The sequence below is a fragment of the Sardina pilchardus genome, chromosome 21 (genome assembly GCF_963854185.1).
Source record: "Sardina pilchardus chromosome 21, fSarPil1.1, whole genome shotgun sequence".
NCBI lineage: Eukaryota > Metazoa > Chordata > Actinopteri > Clupeiformes > Clupeidae > Sardina > Sardina pilchardus.
In genome coordinates this window covers 16,190,542-16,215,294 of record NC_085014.1, presented here as the reverse complement: position 1 = coordinate 16,215,294, position 24,753 = coordinate 16,190,542, and the positions used below count along the sequence as shown (strand labels likewise).

Genomic DNA, 24,753 nt, shown 5'->3' with positions numbered 1-24,753 from the left:
ATCGTCCAGATTGATTGGCAGGCTGCTTATTGGGATGGCTACTGCGCCACCTAGTGTATTTAGGCTGCACCTTCAACATCACAACATTTCTTCCACCCAAGAAAAAGAGATGCTATTTCAACAGTGTTCCACAGACCCACTTCTAATGATGTAATTGACCAGATTTTGCTTTATAGTTTATGGTGTTAGAAAACATGACTGTTAGTGTTTATCGGAATGACTTCACTTCATAGAGTTCTTAAGTGATATCATTAGTCAGTGGTGGATCGCACCTGCAGTTTGCGCATCACAATTCTTACAGGACATGCAAGTAGAAGATGAGTGCAAGGTGTGTGTGTGTGTGTGTGTGGGGGGGGGGGGGGGGGGGGGGGGGGGGGGGATACCATCATACATCAAAGTAACAGTTAAAAGGCATTTTGCTTCCAGGTACAGTAATTCAGATACATGCATGTCAAAACTGCAGCTTTTGGGGAATTAGGCTAGGCCTACTTGCATTTCAAAGGCAGGACTGTTGGTTAAGATATGAAAAAGCTGCATTAACAATACTGTCCTTTAGTTCAGGAATTATTTTGGGCATGGCATTGTTTTATACAGTAGGCCTACTACAGTGTCCTTCAGAAAAACAGCAGTAATTGTGTCTTGTCCCATAACTTTATTATGTTTTTTTGCATGTGGATTACCAACAGAGTAATTTGCACCACTTTCTCTTTATAATCAAACAAACGGGGTTTTCCCCTACAAAGCTACAATAATTTCATGTGAGTAGGCCTAATTGGTACTTTCCAGCTTCGAAGTTGTTTCTTAACACCGTTATTGCGTTTTGCGTGTTTTACAAAACTACGATGCTGGAAATATGGTGAGGGAAATGTTTCTTTAGCTTTCATGTGTGTTCAATTCCTATCAGACTTGAAAGACAGAGCTAGACGAGAGTGAAATATGATGCGAACCTGTTAAACATACCCATGCCTTCCGCCACTGCACAAGAACCTGAAACCGTTCGTATTACCCCCTCCTCCTTCGCCACTAGGCTATACCATAACCCATAATGGCTTCCCTTCCATGAACATTTCCCTATACGTCAACTCCGCGACCCCGTCTGTTCATCGTATTTTTAAAGGGGGATATGCCAGCAACGTGGGCAAGAACTGCATATCTCTGCGCGCAACTAATTTTGATATAACATTTGCGAAATTATGAAGTCAAGAGGACTACATGGACACAGGAACACATTTCTAACGAAGTAGATAGCATTTGCCGTGGATTATTACACGGGGAAGTTGTTTGTTTTGAGTCGCGCTTAATGTGGTCCGGTTGTTCGTCGCATGCATGGTGTTTTGTAAAGTGGATGGGAGTGAAAACATATTGGAAATATTTTTTTTGTCACAGTGTAGATGATGGTGTATTTTTTTTAAGGTGATAGTACCTCAGGCTCGAACGATGAACGAGGAGGTCATTTGTGGCTCACGCTACTAACGTCATCAATTTGCTTGGCGCTTCGCTTCCTTGTACGAAGCCAATAGCATGAGTGCCGAGAGAAATAGGGGCCGGTCTGGTCTCTGACATCCGATTCTTTCCCTAATCCTGTGCTGCTGGAGGAATTTTAAATCCGCTTTCCAACCTGCCATAGGAACTGTGAGTGCGCGGAGGCGGAGGGCAAATCTGTTGAATTGGGGTTGTTTGGTTACTTTACGTGTGGACATTGATCTGTGAGATCCAACCATGACTAATTTAACGGGGAGTCTCTCTGTGTAGCCTAGTATATATAAATATTAAACAAATGAAAGAGGAGGAGTCGGTTGTCGTTTGTTTATGGATAAAGGGATGCAGGGCGCATTTACAAAGGGGACCGGAGCCACTTGGAGATGGGACTAAACGCCGCCAGACCTTGCGCAAGTTGATTTTTTGCACCGCGCAAACTCAACATAGGCTAAGAGATTCTTGCTCTTGAAAAGCATTTATCTCCGCGTAGTTTGGAGGCGCAACATGACAGATACGACTGGAGACCTGTCACAATATTTTTTTATGCAAATCACTACATTTTAATTAAGTTATCTCCAGATCATATTTGGGACACAACTTTCCTTTGCAGAACAGAGATTTGGACCTTGAAGCTCGTTGTTCCGCTCAGATTTACCACGGATGAAAAGGCAGCCACATATCAAGCTATTTTTGTACGCGTGAGTCGGCAACTGCATCCTTTCTGCAAAGGATGCACCCAGAAAACAACAGTAACTCGTCGGAGAATGTGCCAACAGGCGCCGGTGGTCCTGCCCACGAGAGGGCTGAGGTGAACGGACTGGACCAGGCAGAGGTATCAAATTGCGAGCTGCAGGCTGGGCAGCGTGATCAGTCTGTCCAGAGTACTATGGAGCATAAGGAGGCAGTCCATGTCCCAGACAAACTCGAGGAGGTGAATCAGTGCTGTGAGGGGAGTGAGAGTAAAAATGCCCCGGAGGACAGCACGGCACAACTCATCGAAACAGGATGTACCGACAAAAGGCCACTCTCGCCAGAGACCGGTCAGGCGCCAAGTGCCATGCCAGGCTCGGACTTCGTGCCCCCCGAGGGTGGATTCGGCTGGTTGGTGGTCTTCGCTGCTACCTGGTGCAACGGGTCCATCTTCGGCATACAAAACTCCTTTGGCATTCTCCACTCTATGTTGGTAAAAGAGCATGTGGACCCCGATGACAAAGCATCGCAGTTTAAAGTAGGTGAGTTCTGGTGCACCTGTTGGAAGTTCTACACTAGTAATGGTGTAATTAACTGGTAAGTCACAAGTACAAACAAACAATAGGCTAACCCTACCACTCACAGTGAGTCATAGCGTAGGTGTGAGTCACAGTTGTTACACTTTATACGTTTTCTTCAATCACGCACCTCATTCAAGGGAGGCAGGCATTCCATTTGACATGCCCTAACCATAACAGAATCGACCTTACCACAGAAGGGTTCCTGAAAGATCTTGCATTTGAGCAACAGTTGCTCATGCCTTTCTTGCATTTACAAAACAGTAGACTGAAGTACAGCCTCAAGTGTCTTTAGCATGGAGTAGGTTTGGCAATGCGTGTGCCATATGGAGCATCTTGAAACCAGATGTCTCTGACAGTTCGCTTGGTGCACCTACTGACCATCAACTTGGGACCCTGTGAATTGCTGTGTGTGCAATAAGACTGCAGAGAATGTTCTTGGACCTTCCACATGATGTGGATTAGTCCTGTAACTGGGCTGCACCCCCAATTCTATACTTTGCGATACGTATTATATACTGTAAGCACTCCCTATGATATGGATTAGTCCTGTCACTGGGCTGCACCCCCAAATCTATACATATTCTGTAATCACTTCCATGATATGCTTTTTAGTGCAAAGTCCAAAGTACTTTCTGGTGTATTGTCAAAGGAATAAGGTCATTTGTCTAATGGAGATTGCTGTGCACATGTAGTACCTGCCGTGAAAAAGACTATGGCATGACTAACTCTTGCAAGTGACCTTGCAAGGAATAGGCAGAAAGGACTTTTCATTGTTTCGTGTTAGTTTATTTGTTTAGTTTATTTAGCTTTTCCACACATTTGTTTTGTACTCTGAAGGATGAAATGGCTGTACACCAGCCTGTAGTGTTCCTCTATCAAAGGGGATGTAACTGGACTGGTTGGGGACACATCCATCCCAGAGAGAGAGAGAGAGAGGGAGATAGGAAAGGAGAAAGGGAGGAAAAAAGAGGCCATAAAGGGCTTAAAGGGGGCAGACACATTTTTCACTGCCCACTCATTGTCGCTCTTAGGCCGCGAGGTCGGAAACAGCGATGTTTGATCATAGTGTGAGTCGTCAGGGAAACGCCCACGTTCATAATGCTCTTGCTAAAAATATGTATCATTTTGGGGAAATAATAGCACAATAATAATACTGAAAGATTAAACATTATCCATTAAGACTGTATTTCTAAATGCCTGGTTTGTAACGAAGACATGAGTCTTTTGTTTTTAGACAATCTCAAGAAATGTGTAACATTTAAGGGCATTTTAGATGGATATGAAGACAATGCAATACGTTGCCATTACTTTCCCACGTCTGTTCCTGTTCGTGCCTGTTCAAGGGCTGTCTGATGGCTCTTTAAACTGAAGAATATGTCTATACACAAGTAGACAGAGGAAAGTGTTTTTCATCTGCATTTGAGAATACCTCCTAAAGTCTGCACTTGTTCTGTATTTGAGTAACCTTTACCTTGTTGAAGTCCGTTTGTCTGCATGCTCTTATAAGTTGAGCTCTGGATATCATTTTGAAAGCAGATTGGAGCATGACAGTATTGCAATTTTCTTTATCTGAAAGTGCATCACCAAAATGTTGTTATGGTTAAGATAATGTTTTTTTTACAACATGGTTGTGCTTTCTGCTGTGATTTATAACTCAGAAGACCATGTCACTGGACCATGCCAGTAACAGATTAGAGTAATTACAGTGTATCCTATAGTTATTGCTAGAGTTGAATATATTGCTGCAGTTTAAGTGACATCATCAAATTGCAGGCATTGTTTGTTTGCATTTATTTAATCAGTATAATGTGTTCCTTTGATTTTGGTGGTTGCTTTATAGTATGGATATTACAAGCACAAATATGAATTTACTAGATTGTTATAGCTGAGCTTTTTAAGCCTGCTCTACTATTAGTGTCAAGAAAACATGTCTGACTGTTAAATCTAAAGCCTGTTTTAGTTGCATGCATTTTCTCTAAGCAGAGTCAAAGTCCACCCCAATGGATAAAACCATCTGAAAACATTATAGGCTATTGCATTTCATGATTTACATACAGTCACTCTGATGATTTTTTTTCAGCAATACTGCATGGGTAGACATATTAATTGGAGCTCTTTCAGTCAAATTAGAGTAGCTTCTCGTTAGGATATCAAGTTATTTTTGCTTGCCCACCATGAATCTGTAGACAGACTCGACACCTGTCGTTTTGAATAAGTTACAGTATGAGTGACTGGGCATAACAATGGCAGACAGACCTACCACCTGCGGCTAGGAGTCTATCAAACATTTGATTAATTCAGGTAATTTGTGGGCTGGTCATAATTACATGTGCAGATGTTTGTGAAATATCACATAAATGCTTAAATCAAGCTAATAGCTATATTTTCTGAAATGTCTTTGGCTTGCTGCTATCACTAGAGGCTATAGCCTGTGTTACTTGCCACAGCTGTATCAGCCTGCGCAGGTGAAGCATGGAGATAGTGACATTGCTTGGAAAAGTCGACGACAGAAGAATTCAAAGTAAGGCTCTACTGCTCATGGCCATCACCAGGGTTTGAAACATACAGTGTGGTGAGGTCCATGGCTTTGGGACATGCAAAATGCAATAAGGTGTTTCACCTTGTAGTGGCGCTTGACTTGATATATAGGTCTCAGAAGTGCACAGCAGGAAAAGCACTGAAGTCAGAGTCAGAATAGTAGCCAGAATGTTAGAGCAGTTTACATAAGAAATTCCCATATTTCTAAGTCGCTTCTCCCAAAGTGCATAAGTGATAGACTTAAGTCAAGGGTAGAATGTGCGAAGGCTGAAGAGTGCGTAGTGTAGTTGCATACTTTTTTTTTTACTCAAATGCCTGGGAGAATCCGGCCCTTAATCTTTATCATGGATGAGAGCTTAGATGTGCTTTTCTGGACCAGAAAACACAGCAGTAAAAAAATGTCAGGTTCTCTTGTTGCCAAAACAACCAGGTGGTTCCTTCAACACACAGATCCAAACGTTGGCTTCTCTGATCTGAAAAAAAAAGGATTTTTTTGATCATAGACACGCACTGGGTTTGGGGGAAAAAAAAAACTTTTTTGAAATGTGTTCAATCGGATTACGGTTCTTTGTCTTGCATCCTTCTTTCTGCCACCCCGAGTCGGCTCTCTGGCACCGTGTGTGCAGTGTGGCTCTGATCCAGCAGAGCTCAATTCTGGCTGAAATGAAGTGCTGAAAATGGCTTTGTATGTACTCTGTCAGGAGCTTTTGTTGAGATTTTCATTAAGCTCGAGATGACTTTGATCACAAATGATAGACCACAGGGTTGCTTGGGGTGGTGGCGGGGGCGGGGGGGTGTATTTCTGTAACTGCCTCATGCATTTGTGGTAACAGTTGTGGGGCATTGCACACAGGGACTAAAATTCTAACAATAAAAACAATTTTAAAAAAAGAGGAGGATATAGGTTCATTGAGTGCTTTTGGCTTGTTTCCTTTGTTTTTTGGATTCGACATGTGTTCTTAATTCATACCTAAGTCGTCCTGGGAGACTGAAATTCTAGGCTGTAGCCTTCTCCATACCGTTCCTGTTTCTGTGGGAACCTCAAACAGAATGATCTTTAGGAAATCAATAAATCATTATAGGCATTATTAAAAAAAAAAAAAAATCACTTGGATTGTTCTCGTTTTTTGTCGGCTTGTGTGTCTTTGTCAGGCATCTCTGACGACAGAGATGAAACCGTCGCCGCCGCAACATGCAGCATAGATGGGAGAGGCAAGGGGAGGGGTGGGACTGTTCAATCTCTCACTCCCTGGGGCTGACCCAACTCTTCCCAAAACCTGTCACAGTACATCTGTCACCGTTAGTGGGTCGCACTCCTAGAAGAGAGCCTGCTCTCTCTCTCTCTCTCTCTCTTTTCTCCGCTTCTCCTTCTCTCCCTCCCTCCCAATCTCTCTCTCTCTCACACACACTCTCACTCTCTCTCTCTCTTGCTTCTTTGTTATGAGGCGTTCAGACCTAATTCCACTTAATGAGTTTCGTGTTGATGCTTTAATACTCTTGCCCTTCACCAATGAGAAAATTGGGCCTGAAAGCCCATGAACGAGGCAGTTCGCTGTATAAAACAGCAGACACAAAATCCATGGTTCCCCATGACATAAACAAAAAGGGAGAGGCCGAAAGGCTATGAACATGCTGCTGGTATTCGGGGGGCCCTGGCGCATAACGAAGGGCAACATTTTGACTCGTTGCTCATTAATGACCTGAATGCCGAGCGTGATGTGTTGTTTGTGGCTGCTTTTCACATCCAGCCCAGACCTGCCAAGCCACACAGTCGGGCCTTTGATAGTTTCGCCACTGTTTGAGTACTGTTTCAGGCGTGTTGTCACTGCCATTGTTTTTTTACTGTCTTTTTTTTAACGCATTCATCATTTTCATAATTTTATGGATAGCTTTGAAAACCTCTCAAAGCGTATGCATTAATTGCCACTAGGTAAACTACACATTTACCGATGTGTTTACAAATTAGACAGGACAATTATGGCAACTATATTGTACATTTTAGTCAGATTTTTTATCAGTCAAAGGCAAGGTACAGTACAATTGACCATGAAAAATTTGTATGTCAGACCTCTGAGCCATTCAATCTTTGTGTCTGCTCTTAATTTCGCCACCGAGTGGTCAACTAATCCTGCTGTTAATATTCACAGGAATGTCTGCAGCCTGTTGGGTTTAATGGTCTAAAACGCTTAGCCAGGACTCCTTGATATCGTACAATCTTTGCCTCACCAAACCCTCCCCCTTTTGATGTATACATGCCAGTGGCCCATATTTGGATCCTATTCTAGTTTTCAAAGAGGTCTACATCTGAAGTTGATTTGATCATTCAACAATGGGTTCTCGGTCATAGGACGTAGAATATTATGTAGGTTAGCATGTGATTTGTAGGTGGATGTTCTCTTCGTACCCTGGAAAACAATAACAGCGTGAAAAGAACATTAAACAAAATGGAATATCTACAAAGTCCAATGTATGCACAAACAATCAAGACGGGGGTTCAGAGGAACAAATGCATAGGGGCTATACATCTGAAATGAGCAGGCATCCCATGGAGGCCAAAGGCATTGTACAGTTCGTCTGTATGTAAACCTTGACCTCCTATTTCCCTCCAAAAAAACACATGTGTGTAAACATCCATTTGTTGTGTGTGTTTGCCTAGCACTCCTTTTTGCGTGGGTGGGAGGCTATAGGCTTGGGAGGGGGCAAGGACACAGCTGAGTTATTGCCAAGATACACTAACAGCTAACGTACCACTCCAGTGCACACCTTCGACCCAGTGTCACCCCCAAATGTTTAACTAGACTGCTCAGCTGTCATTGACTTTAGCCTGGCCCGCAGACATTAAGCTACCTTTGGACCATGCAATAACACCATGTCTGTCTGACTTCGTCGTGAAAAAAAAGTGCATTTATTGTCAGTCTGTGTACTTTTGTCAGGTTGTTTACTGGAGTGTGTGCCCTCAGCGTTCGAAAAACATGATGTGTTGTTGCCACGACATTATCCAATTACCACCTGCGAGATGAGCCGCTGTATCCGACATATGTTGTTTTCGCTGTTATCCGCAATTACAGTGTTAGCTGCGCAGAGAAAGTGATGTATGAGTTGTGGAAAAAGTACATCACCTCTGTGTTGTTCTAAGCACATTTTGCTATAAGGCCCTGATTAGTTTTTGTCTTTCTTTCTTTTTCTCTCACTCTCTCTTTCCTCCTTTCCTCCCTCCCCTCCCTAGCATGGGTCGGAGCGCTGGCCATGGGAATGATCTTCTTCTGCTCTCCTGTCGTGAGCATGTTCACAGACCACTTTGGCTGCAGGAAGACAGCGGTGGGGGGCGCGTTTGTGGCCTTCCTTGGGCTGCTCGCCACTTCGTTTGCAAGGTAAACATCTCTCTCTCTCTCTCCCTCTCTCTCTCTCTCTCTCACGTTCTCTCTCACTCTTTCTCTCTCGCTGTCTCGCTCCCTCGCTCTCTCTTTGTCTTTTCTATCCCTCTCTTTCTTTGGTAAAGTCATTGGAGCTAATCATTAATTATTCTGTTCCCTGTCTCCCCTCCTACCCTTTGGTTGAGTTCATCCAGGAGCACTCTGTCTCCAGGACATAATGGAAAAAGAAAAAGAAAAAAAAGTCAAGGGTGTCTCGGCTGGATGCATAGCAAGGCTTGCGGTAGCACTGACATGTTTATAAAGTGATAGCAAACCTCCCCTGCAGTCTCTGAATTAATAGAGCCATTTACATTGTGAATGTATGTCTCGCCGAGCCTCGGCTCAACATAAAAAAAAAGAAAAAAAAACATAGAGGACCCTTTGAAAAGCCTTCCTTGTTTATGTAACCAGAACAGTATGCAGAGAAGATCTAAAATATCTGTTCATAGAAAACCATCAAGAGACACATTGTGGTTCACAGATCTGGCCAATTAATGTGTGTAAGCAAAAGAGCTCCCACAATCACATTCCTCTCCACTCCTGGCTCCAGTAATGAGTCTCTTGGCACGTCTGTCCGCTCTATTCATTCCCTCTCTCGTTATTTGTTTAATTTAGTCTCTTTCTCTGTCTCTCTGTCTCTTTCTCTTTTTCTTTTTCTTTCTCCCTTTCTCTCTCTCTCTCATTTAGCCTCTCATTTTTTTCATGGACTTTCTATAGCGACTTGCACATCTGAACTCACTGAAGTGCTCTCACTGACTTCCTGCTGGGGTACTTTCGAAGCAGTTTGCTGCACAGAGAGCCCACCCCTCCCTCTCCCTCTCTCTCTGTTCCCACTCTCTCTCCCTCTCTCTCTCTCTCTCTCTCTCTCTCTCTCTCTCTCGGTGTGAAGCATTAGGGCTGTTCTTCTGTAGGGTGGACTGCTGAGTGGAAAATGGCTGTTAATTTTCCCAGGCCTGGCTGCTGTGATGCGGGGGCCACTGGCACCACGATGTGCAGAGAGATGGTTTATTGCTGTCTCTGGAGTTCGTCCATCCACACATGACCCTCGAGCACAATTTGTCTCTCACACACACAAAACACACACACACACACACACCCACAAATACGTACATGCACACAAGATGGCACATGCTTTTTCAAAATGATGAAATGAAAAAGTACCCCTTAAACCAACTAACCACCTTCCTAACATCAATGGGTATTTTGATTACTTTTAGTCAGCAAATCGCAGCACTGAAAGCTCTTATCAAGGTTTTAAATGGCATATGCCTCAATACAGACATAGGGAAAATATCAGTTCTATTGTTAATGGATTTTGTGATCAGCATTTGACACTGCTGATCACAACTTATTACTGCACAGATGGGTGGGTTGATCAAGCACTGAAGAGCTTGCACCGGTGTACATTATAGCCCCAAATTGCAAACACTGGATTAGGGTGGTGAACGCTTCCCAAATTTTTAACAATTTTTAACCAGTAATATCGTTGAAAACTATCTCATCAGTAAACCAAGCCTCATCAGTAGCTTGCTTAAGGTGTCTGCACATAAAACGATGCACCAATAATGTACACAGCGAACCCAGAGTTTATTACAAAAGACTGTTAAGAACACTACCAACTGGACTTACGAAAGAAAGTCGAGATCTCACACCATATAATCACCATATATGGACTTTCCTTCGAGTGGAGCTGGTAAAGGGAGAGTTTGACCTCTGTATGAAATGCACTATATAAATAAACTTGACTCGACTTGCATGCAAAGCACACATACACATAAAAGAAACACACATACACACACACGCACACACACACACATACATGCCTGCACATACATAGGCACATGTATGCCGAGTACACGTACTCATAGATATGCACGCATGCATGCACATACGCACGCACCAAGCACACACACACACACACACACACACACACACACACACACACACACACACACTTATATGTAAGTCTTGACATGCGCACACAGACACACAGAGACACTGATTCACATGCAGGAACACACAGACACACGCACATACGCACCACCTCAGTTCACCCTATTGAGCCCGAGCCCACCTTTAGGCTTTGATCAGAGCCTCCTGCCAGTACAAGCTTGTCTCCACCAGCCCCCCGTGGTGTCGAGAGTCTCCAGTTTCAGCGCGGAGATTAAACAGAAGAAGCTGAGTGAAAAAAATTGATGCGATCGCTCATCATGAGCTGTGGAGGCAGGGGGTGTGGGGTGGGTGGAGGAGGGATGGAGGGAATCAGCAGCAGAATTAATGAACTAGATCTGGAATGTGTTTTGATGTAGTCATCTGCAGGCTAAGCTTTAGTTTTGTGTTCTTTTTTATATCGCTCTTCCTCCTGTTTTGCTAAGCATCTTAATTTATTTTGTGTGAATTAAAGAGCATGGCTGGTTAATCACCCGCTCTTCTCAAAGGCTGACGACTGTTTTATTGATGTGAGCAACACGTGCCGTGGAATGTGTGCTGAAATGATTTCTTTTTTTACTGTTTACATGTTTAATGTGTACCACTGCCATATTTCTTTCATCTTATTTCACTCCTCCATCTGTCCTTCTCTTTCTCTTTCTCTCTTTCATTCTCTCTCTTTCTTTCTCTCTCGCTCTCGCTCTCAGTTCAATTCAGTACGCTTTATCAGCAAGGCCCGTGAAAATGATATTGTGTTGCCAAAGTCTTGGAACATACTGTACAGAACTGTGGAAAGGTTTATTTTAGAATGTCTTTCTCTCTCTGTCTCTCTCTCTCTCCCTCTCTCTCTCTCTCTCTCTTCAGCTCCCTCGTCCTCCGCTACTTCACCTACGGGATCCTCTTCGGCTGCGGCTCGTCCTTCGCCTTCCAGCCGTCGCTGGTCATCCTCGGCCACTACTTCCGCCGGCGGCTGGGCCTGGCCAACGGCGTGGTGACGGGCTGCAGCAGCCTCTTCTCCATGGGCCTGCCGGTGCTCCTGAAGATGGTGGCCGAGCCCCTGGGCCTGCCCGCCACCTTCCGGATCCTCAGCGTCTTCATGCTGGTGCAGGCGCTGCTGGCGCTGACCTTCCGCCCGCTCCTGCCCTGCCGGGGCAGCGGGCCGATGGGGTCGCCCGGAGGAGGGGCGGCGGGCGGCGGAAGCAGGTGGCGGCGGGCACTGTCCGCGGTGAAGGCCTTCTTCAACCTGCGAGTGTTCCGCATCGTCACGTACCGCGTGTGGGCGTTCGGCGTCGCCACCGCAGTGCTCGGCTACTTCGTGCCGTACGTTCATCTGGTGAGCCTGCCCCGACTCCCTCACGCCTGCTTTTTTTTTGGAGTTTGAAAATCTCCAACTGTGAAACAAAAACGTGAATTGACTTGAAGCTAACTGTCAGGGTCTGAAGGAGCGATGTGAGGGGGGGGGGGCGCGATGATGATGAAAGTACTTACATCTTAATTCATTCTATACATAATGCATAAGCATGTAGCAGAGCGTAACATGAATCATTGAAGCGGGCGAGTGAGGTGAGGCCATGCTATATATGCTGTATGTGTACGTGAACACCACTGCTGATCGTGATAGGATGTCTGTGGTTAATTATTGAGACGCTCCTTTGAAACTGCTTTGAGGAGGTCAGCTAAACGCAACCTGATTTAACCTGTAGCCGTAGAGGAAACGGATGTGCTTTTTTTTTTCTCACACACAATTGGGACAAAAATTCCTCTTTATAATGATTGATGTCATTTGGACATTTCTGATGAAGACCACATCAATACATGTAGACATTAATTACAGTTTTTTGAGCAGCCTGACATTCAAATAGGAATAGCAGGGATCTCTCTCTCTATCTGTTTCACTCTCTCTCTGTTTCTCTCTCACACTCTCTCTCTCTCTCTCTCTCTCTCTCTCTCTCTCTTCCTCATGCATTACGAATGGGAGCTTTCCCCCACGCCCTAGTGCAGGTGTTTTTTTCTGTTCTAGCCTGACATACAGAAGGAACCCAGGGGCAAGGGAGGTGTGTCACGGAGCTGTGAAATTGTCAGATATCAGCAATCCCTTTGCAGCGCTGTTTTTTCAGGCCGCGGCTTAGATGTAAACAATACTGCCGGCCTTTGTTGTAGACCGTGTCATGGTTCCAACAGAGAAGTACGCCGCGATCCACTCCAACGCCGCAGGAAGGGGACCTGCTCTATAGTCGCCCCTAAACATGGAGACCCTATGGCCATTGATGTTATTGTACCATGTGGCCATGCGGAGAGGTTTCAAAGCAGCGAAAATATTCCACCGGGCCAGAGGCCTTGGGGTCAGGAAGTACTTCTAAGAATTCTTTTGCTGTTGTTCTTCTCTGTGTTGAGGGTGGGTAAGAGGGAGTGGACAGAGACCGGCATTCTTTAACTTAAAGTCGTGTCCCGAGAACTGGCTAGTTTTATGAAACGTTTGGTATGGAAAGAAGGGCCCCCAAAAGCAGTCCATTCACAAGCATTTGTTCAGCTACTCAGGGCGGTAGACTGGTTTGCTGCAAAATAAAATCACCATTATTGCAGTTATGTGCTAAGCTCTTTTGAATTTGTGACACTGAGCTGGCGCTTGTGTGTAATGAAAGGTTAACTGAGCCAATGCACGATCACTAATTAAAGCTGAGTGGGAGATAATCTGTCAATTAAAATGTAGAAATGATATTGGCGGCAGTGACGTGTGGATGACGTCTCGGTGTGCTTTGAAAATGTAAATGTCTCGGTGTGCTGTGTGTGTGGGATGTGTGCTTACTTAAGCTCACTTTATGATCTTATTACTTTGCCCTTTCACAGATACAGTTTGTGGAGGAGCGGTTCCCGAATTCGGGGAAAGACTGGATTCTTCTGGTATGCATCGGTGCCTCGTCGGGAGTTGGACGGCTCATCTTCGGGAAAGTGGGAGACCTCATTCCGGGGGTAAAGAAGATATACATGCAGGTACATCCATCAAGATGTCAGCCTACATCATGTGTTGCTTACACTGGCGGTCAACAAATCGCTGCTTCTGAGCCAAAAATGCTCTTTGCCAAGATGTTTTTGGCCCAGAGTGAAATTTTCCACATAAACTCTGGGCTGGGTCGGAGGGCCGAAGCCGAGTCAGAAATCTGCTGTAATAATAAACTATGTGATATAATGCAACAATTTAGGCATAGCATAATGGCAAGTTGCTATGGAAATGACCTTATACAGTATAAGGTTGATCAAGGGTGTACAGAGGAGGGGTAGCTTTTGTGAGTGCTAGGCTACTTTGAGCTTCCCTTTCTATGTCCAAAGCCCATTTCATAGTTTTTATAACACTAGTGCAATGCTGGTTCAAATATGCTATTCCTGTAGAAAACCTGTTGCCCAATTACATGCCTGCAGGTAGGCTTAGAAAACCTATTCTCAAAACCTGATGGGGGGGGAATCATTCCAACTAAGCATTCAAATATGAAATCAATGTTATATTATATATATACATGTAATAAATGTGCAGATGTTAAACATGGCTGCATGTTACATTTTATTTACAGATCAAAAGGATACACTATCAGTCAAAAGTTTGAGGTCACTTAGGGCAGCAGTTTTCAGATTATAATATCTGTTTACATAATTTCAACAGGGTTCTCCAAGTTAGCCTTTTAAAATTACATCAGATTACTAAACAAACATAAATGCTTTTACAACTTTGGATGAATGGTTGCTGATAGTGGGCTATGTAGATATTGCATTAAAGATCAGCTATTTTTAACAGTTGAAAACCCTTTTGTGGAATGGAAGTTACTGAGTGACCCCAAACAGACTAACAGCTGTTTTGAGTCAAGGCTATATAATAATAATAATAATACATTTTATTTAAAGGCGCCTTTCTTGGCACTCAAGGTCACCATACATACATACATACATGTTTAGTCTATTGAATAACTTAAAGGGACACTTCACTGATTAGCATTAAGCTCTGTATCTTTAGAAAACCAGGCATGTTTTGGAATGGTCGTGATTCATTCCCTCAGTTTGCCTTGAGATGGGAGAAATACGGATTTCAATGAAACCCATGAATAGGACTTCCTGCTTTCAATGACGTAAAATTATGATTTTTACATAATTGAAAGCAGGAAGTCCAACATTGAAAGCCGTATTTCTCCCATATCAAGGCAAACTGAGGGAATGATGCACGACCATTCAAAAACATGACTGGTTTTCTAAAGATACAAAGCTTTAATGATAGAGAAGACCATTTTGTAGAATGTTGCATGAAATGAAATGTGCAATGATATCTCAGAAACGTCTTTGGTAGCCTATTTTTGACATCACGCTTTGTCAGCCACTCTTTAGCTGCTTTGTGTGTAGAAACAGTCAGAATTGTCGTTTGTTATTGAAAGCCTAAAGACCGTCTAAAGAGCCTGGGGTTATTCGCAGTGTCAATTTATTTTGCTTCATTTTTATGTCGTTTTTAATAGTCACTGCATACCTGTTTTTGTTGGTGTGTTATTGCAAAATCCGCAGAATAATTGTATGCAAACCACATACAGGTCTTGCTCTGCCTTAGCTTTTTACCCGTATAGCATACACTGATTCAGTTCTGCCCCTTCTATCCTCTCTGGCCTACAGTGCTGCATTAGAGGGGGAGTGACTACAGTAGAGCCAATATGTGCTTCTTTTACCGATAAGTTTAATGATATCTTTTGCATTTTATACTCAAACAACCTCAAACTTGCCACACTTACTCGTGCCTGAAGCCAGACACCTGCCAAGTTTAAACTCAGTCCGATGAATGGTTCGAACTTAGGATATGCAAAACAAACCCACTCACTCACACAAACACACACACACACACACACACACACGATATTGTTGTTTTAAATATATAGATATACCGGTTATAATAAGGCAATAAGCAAACATGACGGCCTGCCATAGACATTATATACTCCAGGTCTGACCTGTTAATTACAATGTAACGATAGGTTAATTCAGATTCATCTCCTAATTTGAATGCAGTGTGTAATTATACATTTATACTAGCATTTTTCAAAGTCTGACATTCTGTTTGAAGTCCAATGGACAGGCAAACATGAGTATTAACATGCAAGTGAGGTAAAGTGCCAGCACAAAGCTTTGTGACGCAGTCGGTTTTAGCATAAGTGAACTTGAAGCCCATTTTATATTGTGTAGGCCTATCCTTGTTTTTTTATACAACAATTAGATCCGATCAAAATATTTATTAATTTCTGATTGGACGAGAGGCATTTCCACCAAGAGTGGAAATGTGACAAAACAACTCCAATAAATGATATGTTCATCTACTGATTTGTAGACGTTATAGTAGTAACATTTCTTTAGCTATAGGGATAGCTTTCACTGTTGTCATGTCATTAAGCCTGCTTTGCTTACCTCCTTCATCTGTCCGTGTCATGTCATGTCATGTCATTGTCGTCCCCTAGGTGGCGTCCTTCATGGTGCTGGGCCTGATGTCCATGATGATCCCGCAGTGCCGCGTGTTCGAGGGCCTGGCGACGGTGTGTGTGTTCCTGGGGCTCTGCGACGGCTGCTTCATCACCATCATGGCGCCCATCGCCTTCGAGCTTGTGGGGCCCATGCAGGCCTCGCAGGCCATTGGCTATCTGCTCGGACTCATGGCTATCCCCATGACTGCTGGCCCTCCCATAGCCGGTGAGTAGTAGTAGTAATAATAATAACAATAATAATAATGATATTAATAAAGTTTATTTATAATAAAGCGCCTTTCAAGTCACTTAAGGTCGCTTAGTACTGACCAGTGTGGTTTGTTTGAATACGCACTCTGAACTCCATTAAGCTTACTGTTCATTATGCTCATAAATGGATTATTTGTCTGGATAATGGGAGTAGCGAAGAGAAAGATGTTTTGGCCTGCGGCCTCTACTCTGCATTGTTATTAAGTTATAAAACACGACAGATGTTGTCGCTCACTGATTTGAAGAAGGTTGTTTGATATGTAGAATTATAGTCGTTTCCAGTGGGTAGCTAGCCACATATTGCATGTGCTGTTAAAGCAATGTTACACATTTGTTGGATGGCAGGTGTCGTAATGAGATTGAAATAGCAGTATGCCATAAGCATTGTTAAAATGCAATGCAAACACTCAGACTGATGCTGAACATGATCATTTTTAGACTCTTTTGACACAGTCTTTTCTGTTCCATCATGCAAACATCTGGACTCTGTCTGTGTTCCTCCTACGCACATAACAGGAAGATCCATTATGGGAGCATGAAGTCTCTAATCAAATTTATTAGACATGATTTCCCGCCACCTTTTAATTCATTCAGTACAAAAATGAATTCATTTTCATGGCTGTCCTCTTGTTTCCTTTAACCCCTCTTGTTTCCTTTAACCCCGTTTTTTTTCTTTTTCTTTTTTTGCCTGCCTCTTTCACTTTCTTTTCTCTCTGTTTTTTTCTCTGTTTTTTCTCTCTCTTTCTTTTCTCTCTGTGTTTCTCTCTCTATCCTCCCTATTTTTCTTAATTATTTGAGCCACATACAGTACACACACACACACACCAACGCACGCACACGCACACATACGCACACACACACACACACACACACACGCACCCACACACACACACACACACAGCACAAAGGAAGTTCTTCCCCAGCTTGCCATGTAGGTGGATAATGTTTGAGTTTAATATTTTGTGTGTGTGTGTGTGTGTGTGTGTGTGTGTGTGTGTGTGTGTGTGTGCCTGTGTGTGTGTGCTCGAGCCTTCCCCAAGCAAAGATTTCCTCGCATGTATTGTCGGCGCCATCAATTCCTCTCAAGTAGATCTCCTTTACCTGCATCTCCCTTCAAGGTCACAGCCAATAACAGCGTAGCACACTGCACAAAAGAGCTTTTCTCTCGGGCCCATTTGTGCACTCACCTACCTTGTTGTGGCTAAATAGACGTTTGAATGGAGACATTCATGATGTCAGGGGGCCTCTTTAACAGATGAGCCCCTCATAATACAGAAGGCTGATCCCCATCATGGTGGAAAAGTCAGCAATAGATGTGAACTCACTACTGACATTGGCACAGATGGCAGTACATTAACACTCTCCCACAATAGCCACGTTAGCATGGACACTTTTAATCCAGTTAGAAATGGCATAGCGGCTCAAGCGGAATAAAAAGTCTCATATGAACACCTCAATCGGAATAAAAATGCCTGATCCGATTAGAATTTTAAAGGGAACAAAAGTTCTGAAAGGTTGTGTATTCTGCTGCTATTCCAATTGAACAGTCATGTACAGTATATGGTCTATTGGATTACCTGCTGTATTTTCTCACGGAAAAGTCGGCTATACCGATCAAAGATTCTGAAGCGCTTCAGAGCACCTGATCAGAATATAAAGAACCCCGTGTTAACAGACGGCACGGAGTATTTCAATCACAATAGACCCCTTCAATATTTGTAAACATCCAGAGCTTAGGTTGGGTGCACGCACATCATGGGGTCAGACAAATTGAGCAGCTATCCATATAATGTCAGTTATCGGAGGCTGCTGAAAAGGCAAGCCAATGGTTATGGCTGAGGCACTCGCTGACTTATTACCTATTATAACCTGAGGAGAGATATGGGAAATGTTGTGCCTGTATCAAGGGCTTGCGTTTTGGGCTCAAGGACATACAGTATGTACATACTGTAAGGATAGACAGACCTTTTGCTTAATGAACTCACGGCATACTGTAGATTCTACCCAGTTTGTTGGTTGAAAATACAGTGTACAGGAGTACATGTAGATGCCTATCAACATGAACTGGGTGTTTGTTTTCTGGATATGGCTTTGAGTAAGCAATCATTTCCTTTTATCATGAAGGACAACGCCATTACTGATTACTTCCTTGTAAAAGGCCTTTTTTTAACAAAAATATGTTTTCATTTATGTTCTGTTTTTCTGTCTGTGTATAAATGTGGTTTGACACAACATGAGGTCATATACTGTACACTTTTGAACATGCAACAGCTAGGACACAAAAATACAGAATCCGTGTTCAAAGGCCTCAATGTAGCGGTGAACTGTAGATGTCGAAACATGAACCCGGGTCACTGCACTCACAGAATGCACCCAACCTAGCCTGGCTAGCGTCACCACTTCTGAATGAGACGTGGTCTGGCAACCAAACGTTCATTTTCTTGTATTAGAAAAAATGCCCAGATCCGTTCATTGGGCGCCACGGATGTATATCAAATGCGTCTATGCATAGCTCATCATCGCCTTGCTTTCCCCCCTGTTCTGTGATTGGTCCCGTATCTGAGGCAAAAATTAGGGCTGTAGTTTCCAGGCTGCCTTAGGAGCGTAAATCAAATGGCGCGCAAGGCAGCATGGGAACACCCAGGCTACACTCCAACCCTTTACTCACCAACAAATCTCCACCTCTCCTCCAGGTCTCCTGCACGACTACTTTGGCAACTACCAAGTGGCGTTCTACCTAGCTGGCGTGCCGCCCATCGTCGGCGGGATGGTGCTGTTCTGCGTGCCCCTGGTCTACCAGCGCATGGCAAGGGCACAGAAGAAGGAGCAGGTGGACCCCAGCGCCGACAAGATGCTCAAAAACTGCTCCAACGGAGACATGCTCCCGGGCTTCACCGACATGGAGACCCACATCTGAGAGCTCCTTCCTGCCAAGCAAAGGTACCCAGCACCGTCTTACAGGTCTCTCTCTTTGTGCAACATCATTCGTATTGCGTCACAGTCAGTCATGGGCACAGATGTGACTTGTTCAGATACGTTCTTTGGCAGTACTTGCCATGCACCCTGCCTAGCGTAGCTGTGCCTAGTGGGGCTCGGTCCCAACATGCTAAGAACCAGGAGTTGACATGTTTTGGAGACTCTAGCTTCATTATTTTAAGGGCCGTCCATTATTGTTATTGTAGGAATACTTTGTTATTTTTACTGTAACCTGATATTCAGTATTGTTTAGGAAATGTTGTGGTATTGTGCATCATGCTTCATATTTGGATGGTGCTAATGTTCTTTTAAAAAATATAGGGGCAATTGCTCTGTCGCTAGTTTGGAGTTTAACACGGTTTTAAACTCGGTGGTGACGCAAGAAATCACGTGACGACTTAAACTCCATTGCTGTGTCATATGCACCTGTGGTTTAACCTGCTGCTGCGTTTTACCTTGATCTCAATTGCTGTGTCTTCAAGGAAATTCAAATCACCCACTAGAGGGCGCATGTAGTGAGTGTTAGTCTAATCTCGGAAAGGACATGGTTTTACATTAGACTAAACCATAGTTTGCAGGATAGCTAGATAGGTGACAGTTTACGCTTCATAAACCGACACATACACACACTGTTGGCTAGTTTGGACTTATTACACAGTAGGCTACAATAAAGGCTACAAGATAGCAGTTGCTTAAGTTGGCAAATGCCTAACTAAAAATGTACAAAGAACGAGTAGGCCTAGGCCTATTCGTAAAATAGCCTAACGCACGGTAGATCGTATCAACCCTCGATTATAGTCTTTATTTAGGCTACTTAGGCTGCGCAAAGCATTTATTTGAGGCAGACTTCCAGGCAGGAACTTTTGTTACGTGCGTTTTATTATGAGACCAGAGAGACATGCGTTTTGTTAGCACCGGTAGGCTATTAAAAGCAGTAGTTTTCGGTTTAGTTTGGGGTTTAATTTACTTTTGGACTGTTTGGTGATGTTGCTAAATGTAGAGACTGATGGGCACTGAAATATTATTATATTTGAAGGTTCACTATTAAGTTTCATGTCGTTGAAAGGGATTTCCACCCGCTGTTTGTGGGAGGCGCTTTCATTCATTCAATGACTGAATAGAATAGAATAGAATAGAATAGAATAGAATAGAATAGAATAGATACTTTTTTGATACCGTGAGAGAAATCCGTTTCTCTGCATTTAACCCAATTTAATCGAATTAGTGAACACACACATCCCTCCGGTTACCCCCGTGCGCTGTGAAACCTTATTGTAACCTAGATTGAGGGTTTATTTTTTTAAATATCGGCAGGCCTACTTAGGCTATATGAAACAAAAAGGTACATTCTCATTTGACCATGCAGTTAACCGAAATGGTTAGTCTCCACATTAAGCCCCTTCTTCAATTTGAGCTGCAGCGACGATTTATTATGCATAAAGCCGGGCCATCTCGCGGCAACATTGCCAATGCGTTGTTATCGCAAATCATTTGAGAGTAGAGCTGTAGGCTAGGTGAACATCAGAAACGGCAATATAAAAATAATGTTATTACTTAGTAATATATTTCATAGATTTGAAAACGTCTGCCCCTATCCGACACACTAACATGCATTTCACAGGTATTAAAGACAGTTGTGACATTATGTAGGCTAGCCTACACCGCACAGATGCATTTTGCCTGGTGTAGGCCTGTTTAGGCTGACAAAATACGTAGCTTATAGTCCCACATCGATTCGTAAAGGCTGGAATGCGCACGGAGCCATGGAATGTGGGTTTAGTGTCCAGCATAATTTGTCCATAGTTGGGCTGAAGTGTGGCGATGAATAGGCTTATTTTTCCTCCTCCGTGTTAATGTTCAATTTATTCATTCGTGACAATTGATTGACTGACTGATTTAATGTTATAAATAGCATCTGGATAAGATTTCAGATTCAGATTTCCACAAAAGTAGGCTAGCCTAGACTATTTCATCAATATATTTCAACATTATTTGCGTTTTATTAAAATGTACTTTACATTTCCAAAGTGTTTTGGCACTTAGAGCGCATTTAGCCACAAGAGTCATAAAAAGTATCCCGTCAAAATCCTGAAATGCGTTAAGACCAGTGGCGGTTCTAGACTGAATTACTCCCCGGGCGAGATCCTCCACGAGCGCCCCCATGAGTGTTTTTTGACGCACTTTGCGTCAGTCGGGCTCATAGGGTTAAGCGCTCGTGCCGCCCCATACAAGATGCCGCCCCGGGCGACCGCCCGGTTCGCCCGTACCTAAAACCGCCACTGGTTAAGACTGTTGAATTACGACTGCATCTGCTGGGGTAAAACTCGAAACAGCGTACTTCCGGCTTCCAAGCAGTTTAAACCCAGTTTAACTAGGAACCAGCTGATCCTGTCTCGTTTGTGACACAACAATCACGTTAAACTTTGTGCGCAGCTGCGAGTTAAACTCCAAAACCTCCGTTTTAAGGAGCACGGTTTTAAATCGTAGCACAGCTAGCGCAATGCTAACTGACAGAGCAATTGGCCCATACTGTTTATTTTGTAAGTCACTTTGGTCAAATAGCATAACTGTGATGTCCTTCCATTGTTTGACCTTTCACCTTTTCAGTCCAGAGGGATTCTGTTCACCAGCACATACTCAACTGTGACCTGCAAGAGTCTCCGAAACCATGGCAACTATGCTTTCGTAGTTTGTCACAGAACTGTCAACAAAGTTACTACAATCCAGGAGGTGTTCACAGGAGAAGAAATGCTGTTGCTTCAAAGCCCTTCATTGTCCTTGAGAATGCCTTCACACCGTCCCAAACAACCCCTGTGTCCCATATGATGTGACATATTAACTGAAAGAGGAAGTTTGATAGTGTGTTTGTGTGTGTGTGTGTTTGTGTGCGGAGGGCTATAGGTAGGATATATGGTAGACCCAGAAGGAGTCAGCATATGTTGGCATGATGGTGCTCAGTCATACCCAGTCATTTCGTTTAATGAACTCATAGCATAAATTCTCTCCAGTCAAAGAACAAATGTTTTGTTGGTTGAAAATACTTGGACTGGACTATAAATACAGTGGGCTGGAGTAGATGCCTTTTTAACAGGAACTGGGTGTTGTTTTCTGCATATGGCTTTGACTAAGCATTAATTTCCTTTTATCATATGCAAAATATTGTTGTGGGTAAGATCCAACTGGCAGTTATTGAGGGACTACTCCATAACTGATTACTTCCTTGTAAAAAAGCCTTTTTTTAAAAGCGTGTTTTCATTTATGTTCTATTTTTCTGTCTGTTCTCTACCAAGTTAAATTTGTAAAATGCTTCAAATTTATTTTGTATAACAATATTTTGGTGACAAATCGAGAAAAGCAACACATGTTTTTATATATGCATAAGTTAGTTTTAATACATCTTTAATTACTTACAAAATCAGTCTCAAATCCAACGTATGCCACTATGCATACATCAATATGCAGTAGTTTTGCAGTCTGTGCCATTGGCTACATGTCCATTTGACCACTATGTTGGAAAAAATACATAGTGTCAATGGAATATGTAGAGCCTTAATTCCCTCTGTATTAGTAGTACTTCTCTCCCCCATTATATTACATACATTTGGCAGTGTATGATAGGAAGCATCTCTCCTCGTATGATTTGTATAATGATTTTTGGCTTCAGATTTGTATTGATTTTCTTTATATGCATGTAGGACACTGACTCGTAGAAATGTGAAACGTAGAAATGTTCTTTTAATGATTTTATTTTTCTTGTTCCGTGTAAATAACGGCCCCAAAGGTCCTCTGTGTGAATCATAGCAAGCAGTGGTGATGAGACGGAGCAAAGATCAGATATTGATATGGTGGATGGTTGTGTGAAAACATCCTTTTTAAATCTGTGTGGTTGTTTGTTTGTTTGTTTGTTTGTTTGTTTGTTTTTCTTTTGTTTATTTGGCAAAACAGACAGTGCAGTGCTTGTTATCTTCTGGTTGAAGAAATACCTGGCAAACTAATTAAACACCAAGCCACACCGGGTGCGTAACTGAAGCGTTCCATTCGTGACACGTAAAATCCATTTAAGAAGACTAGTCTATATTTTTTAACATACGTGCCGTAGTCAAAACCCATTTAAGAACACTAGACTATTTTTGAACGTACGTGCGGCTGTCACGTCTGGTGTAGCGACTTCCATTGATTATAGTGGAAGGTAATTGTTGCGATGCAACGTGAATGGAACGCTGCAGTTACGCACCCGGTGTATTTCCCCTGTAAGACTAAACAGTTGTTTATGAAGGATAATGGCACACATGCATAGCACTGATATTCTCACTCAGCACCATATTATGGTATGCGGCTATGTTTTGAGAAACACACAGTGTAAACACGTGCCCCCTTCAGTTTTCAGTGAAACTTCAAAAGATTATCATTGTAATTCCGTCATGTTTTCCAGGGAAAACGACAGCAACCCCTTGCCTACTGTAGTTCTGACAAAGATTAAGCTTGTGCCAGTTACAATGACTGTGAACAAATCGTCTTTGCTCGATTCATTGACCTCAGTAAAAAGAAGTAGGCAAGGCAACTACAGTAGTTTTCTAATTGACATCTTCTGGGCTTTATATGTTTTTTTAATATTGGGCATGCTTTTCCTTTGGAGTCAGTATAGTCTAAACAACATCGCCTCACGCGGGCCAGTGCTTAGGAATCCCTTTTTAGACGGAGTGATACGGCACTGTCCCCTCACCGTATATGGACCATTTACCTCTCCTGACACTTACTTCCTGTCTTCTGTGATAGTACCTTGAATAGGTGTGTGTAGGAGTATTTTCAAGGTCAGAACATACCTCAACTGCCCGTCTCCTCTAGGTGAAGTCAAGATAACGTTCTTTTCTCTCTCTCACACACACACACACACACACACACACACACACACACACATTTTCTCTCTCTCTTTTCTCAAATGCCGTTGCACTTATCTCTATCTCCCACAAAAGGCAGAATTTCACGTTTCAGTCAGACACTTCAAAGAGGGTGGGGAGGGGGTTGTTTGCGTGTGAGATTCAGATTTTTGCGTTCGTCTCACTAAGTAGAATGTCTCAGGAACTCAGGGACTGCTTGTTGGATAGTTCCAGTTGCTCTGTTACCTTCTCTCTCTTCAGGTCGTTTTTTTCTCCAGTGCTTGCTGTAGCATTTTTCCTCCCTGTGGGGTCACAGAACAAATACACGATAGGAAACGGAGCATGCTGCTTTCTTGCGGTGTTGGTGTAGAAACACTGTATAATCCAGGACCACAAAAAAATCAACTGTATGCTGCTTTTTTCTGTTCTCTTTTTTTTATTCGGGCTTTGCGAAAAACAGCATACATGTGCCATTAATTGAGTTCAGCTGCCCACATTCTTGGCTTTGTGTAGCTTGAGC

The 24,753-nt window shown here is 43.1% G+C and overlaps 1 protein-coding gene across 1 annotated transcript in view; it reads left to right on the top strand.

Annotated features, from left to right (window-relative positions):
• Positions 1-1,431: 1,431 nt before the first annotated feature.
• slc16a2 (solute carrier family 16 member 2) overlaps positions 1,432-24,753 on the top strand; it is a 24,752-nt gene continuing 1,430 nt past the window's right edge. Inside the window, exons 1-7 of the mRNA XM_062523920.1 lie at positions 1,432-2,711; positions 8,515-8,659; positions 11,495-11,963; positions 13,478-13,621; positions 16,108-16,336; positions 19,074-19,320; positions 21,964-24,753. The exon at positions 21,964-24,753 is cut by the window's right edge and continues 1,430 nt beyond it. Of these exons, the coding sequence (XP_062379904.1) occupies positions 2,210-2,711; positions 8,515-8,659; positions 11,495-11,963; positions 13,478-13,621; positions 16,108-16,336; positions 19,074-19,297 (1,713 nt within the window). The 5' untranslated portion in view covers positions 1,432-2,209 and the 3' untranslated portion in view covers positions 19,298-19,320; positions 21,964-24,753. The remainder of the gene's footprint in view (positions 2,712-8,514; positions 8,660-11,494; positions 11,964-13,477; positions 13,622-16,107; positions 16,337-19,073; positions 19,321-21,963) is intronic.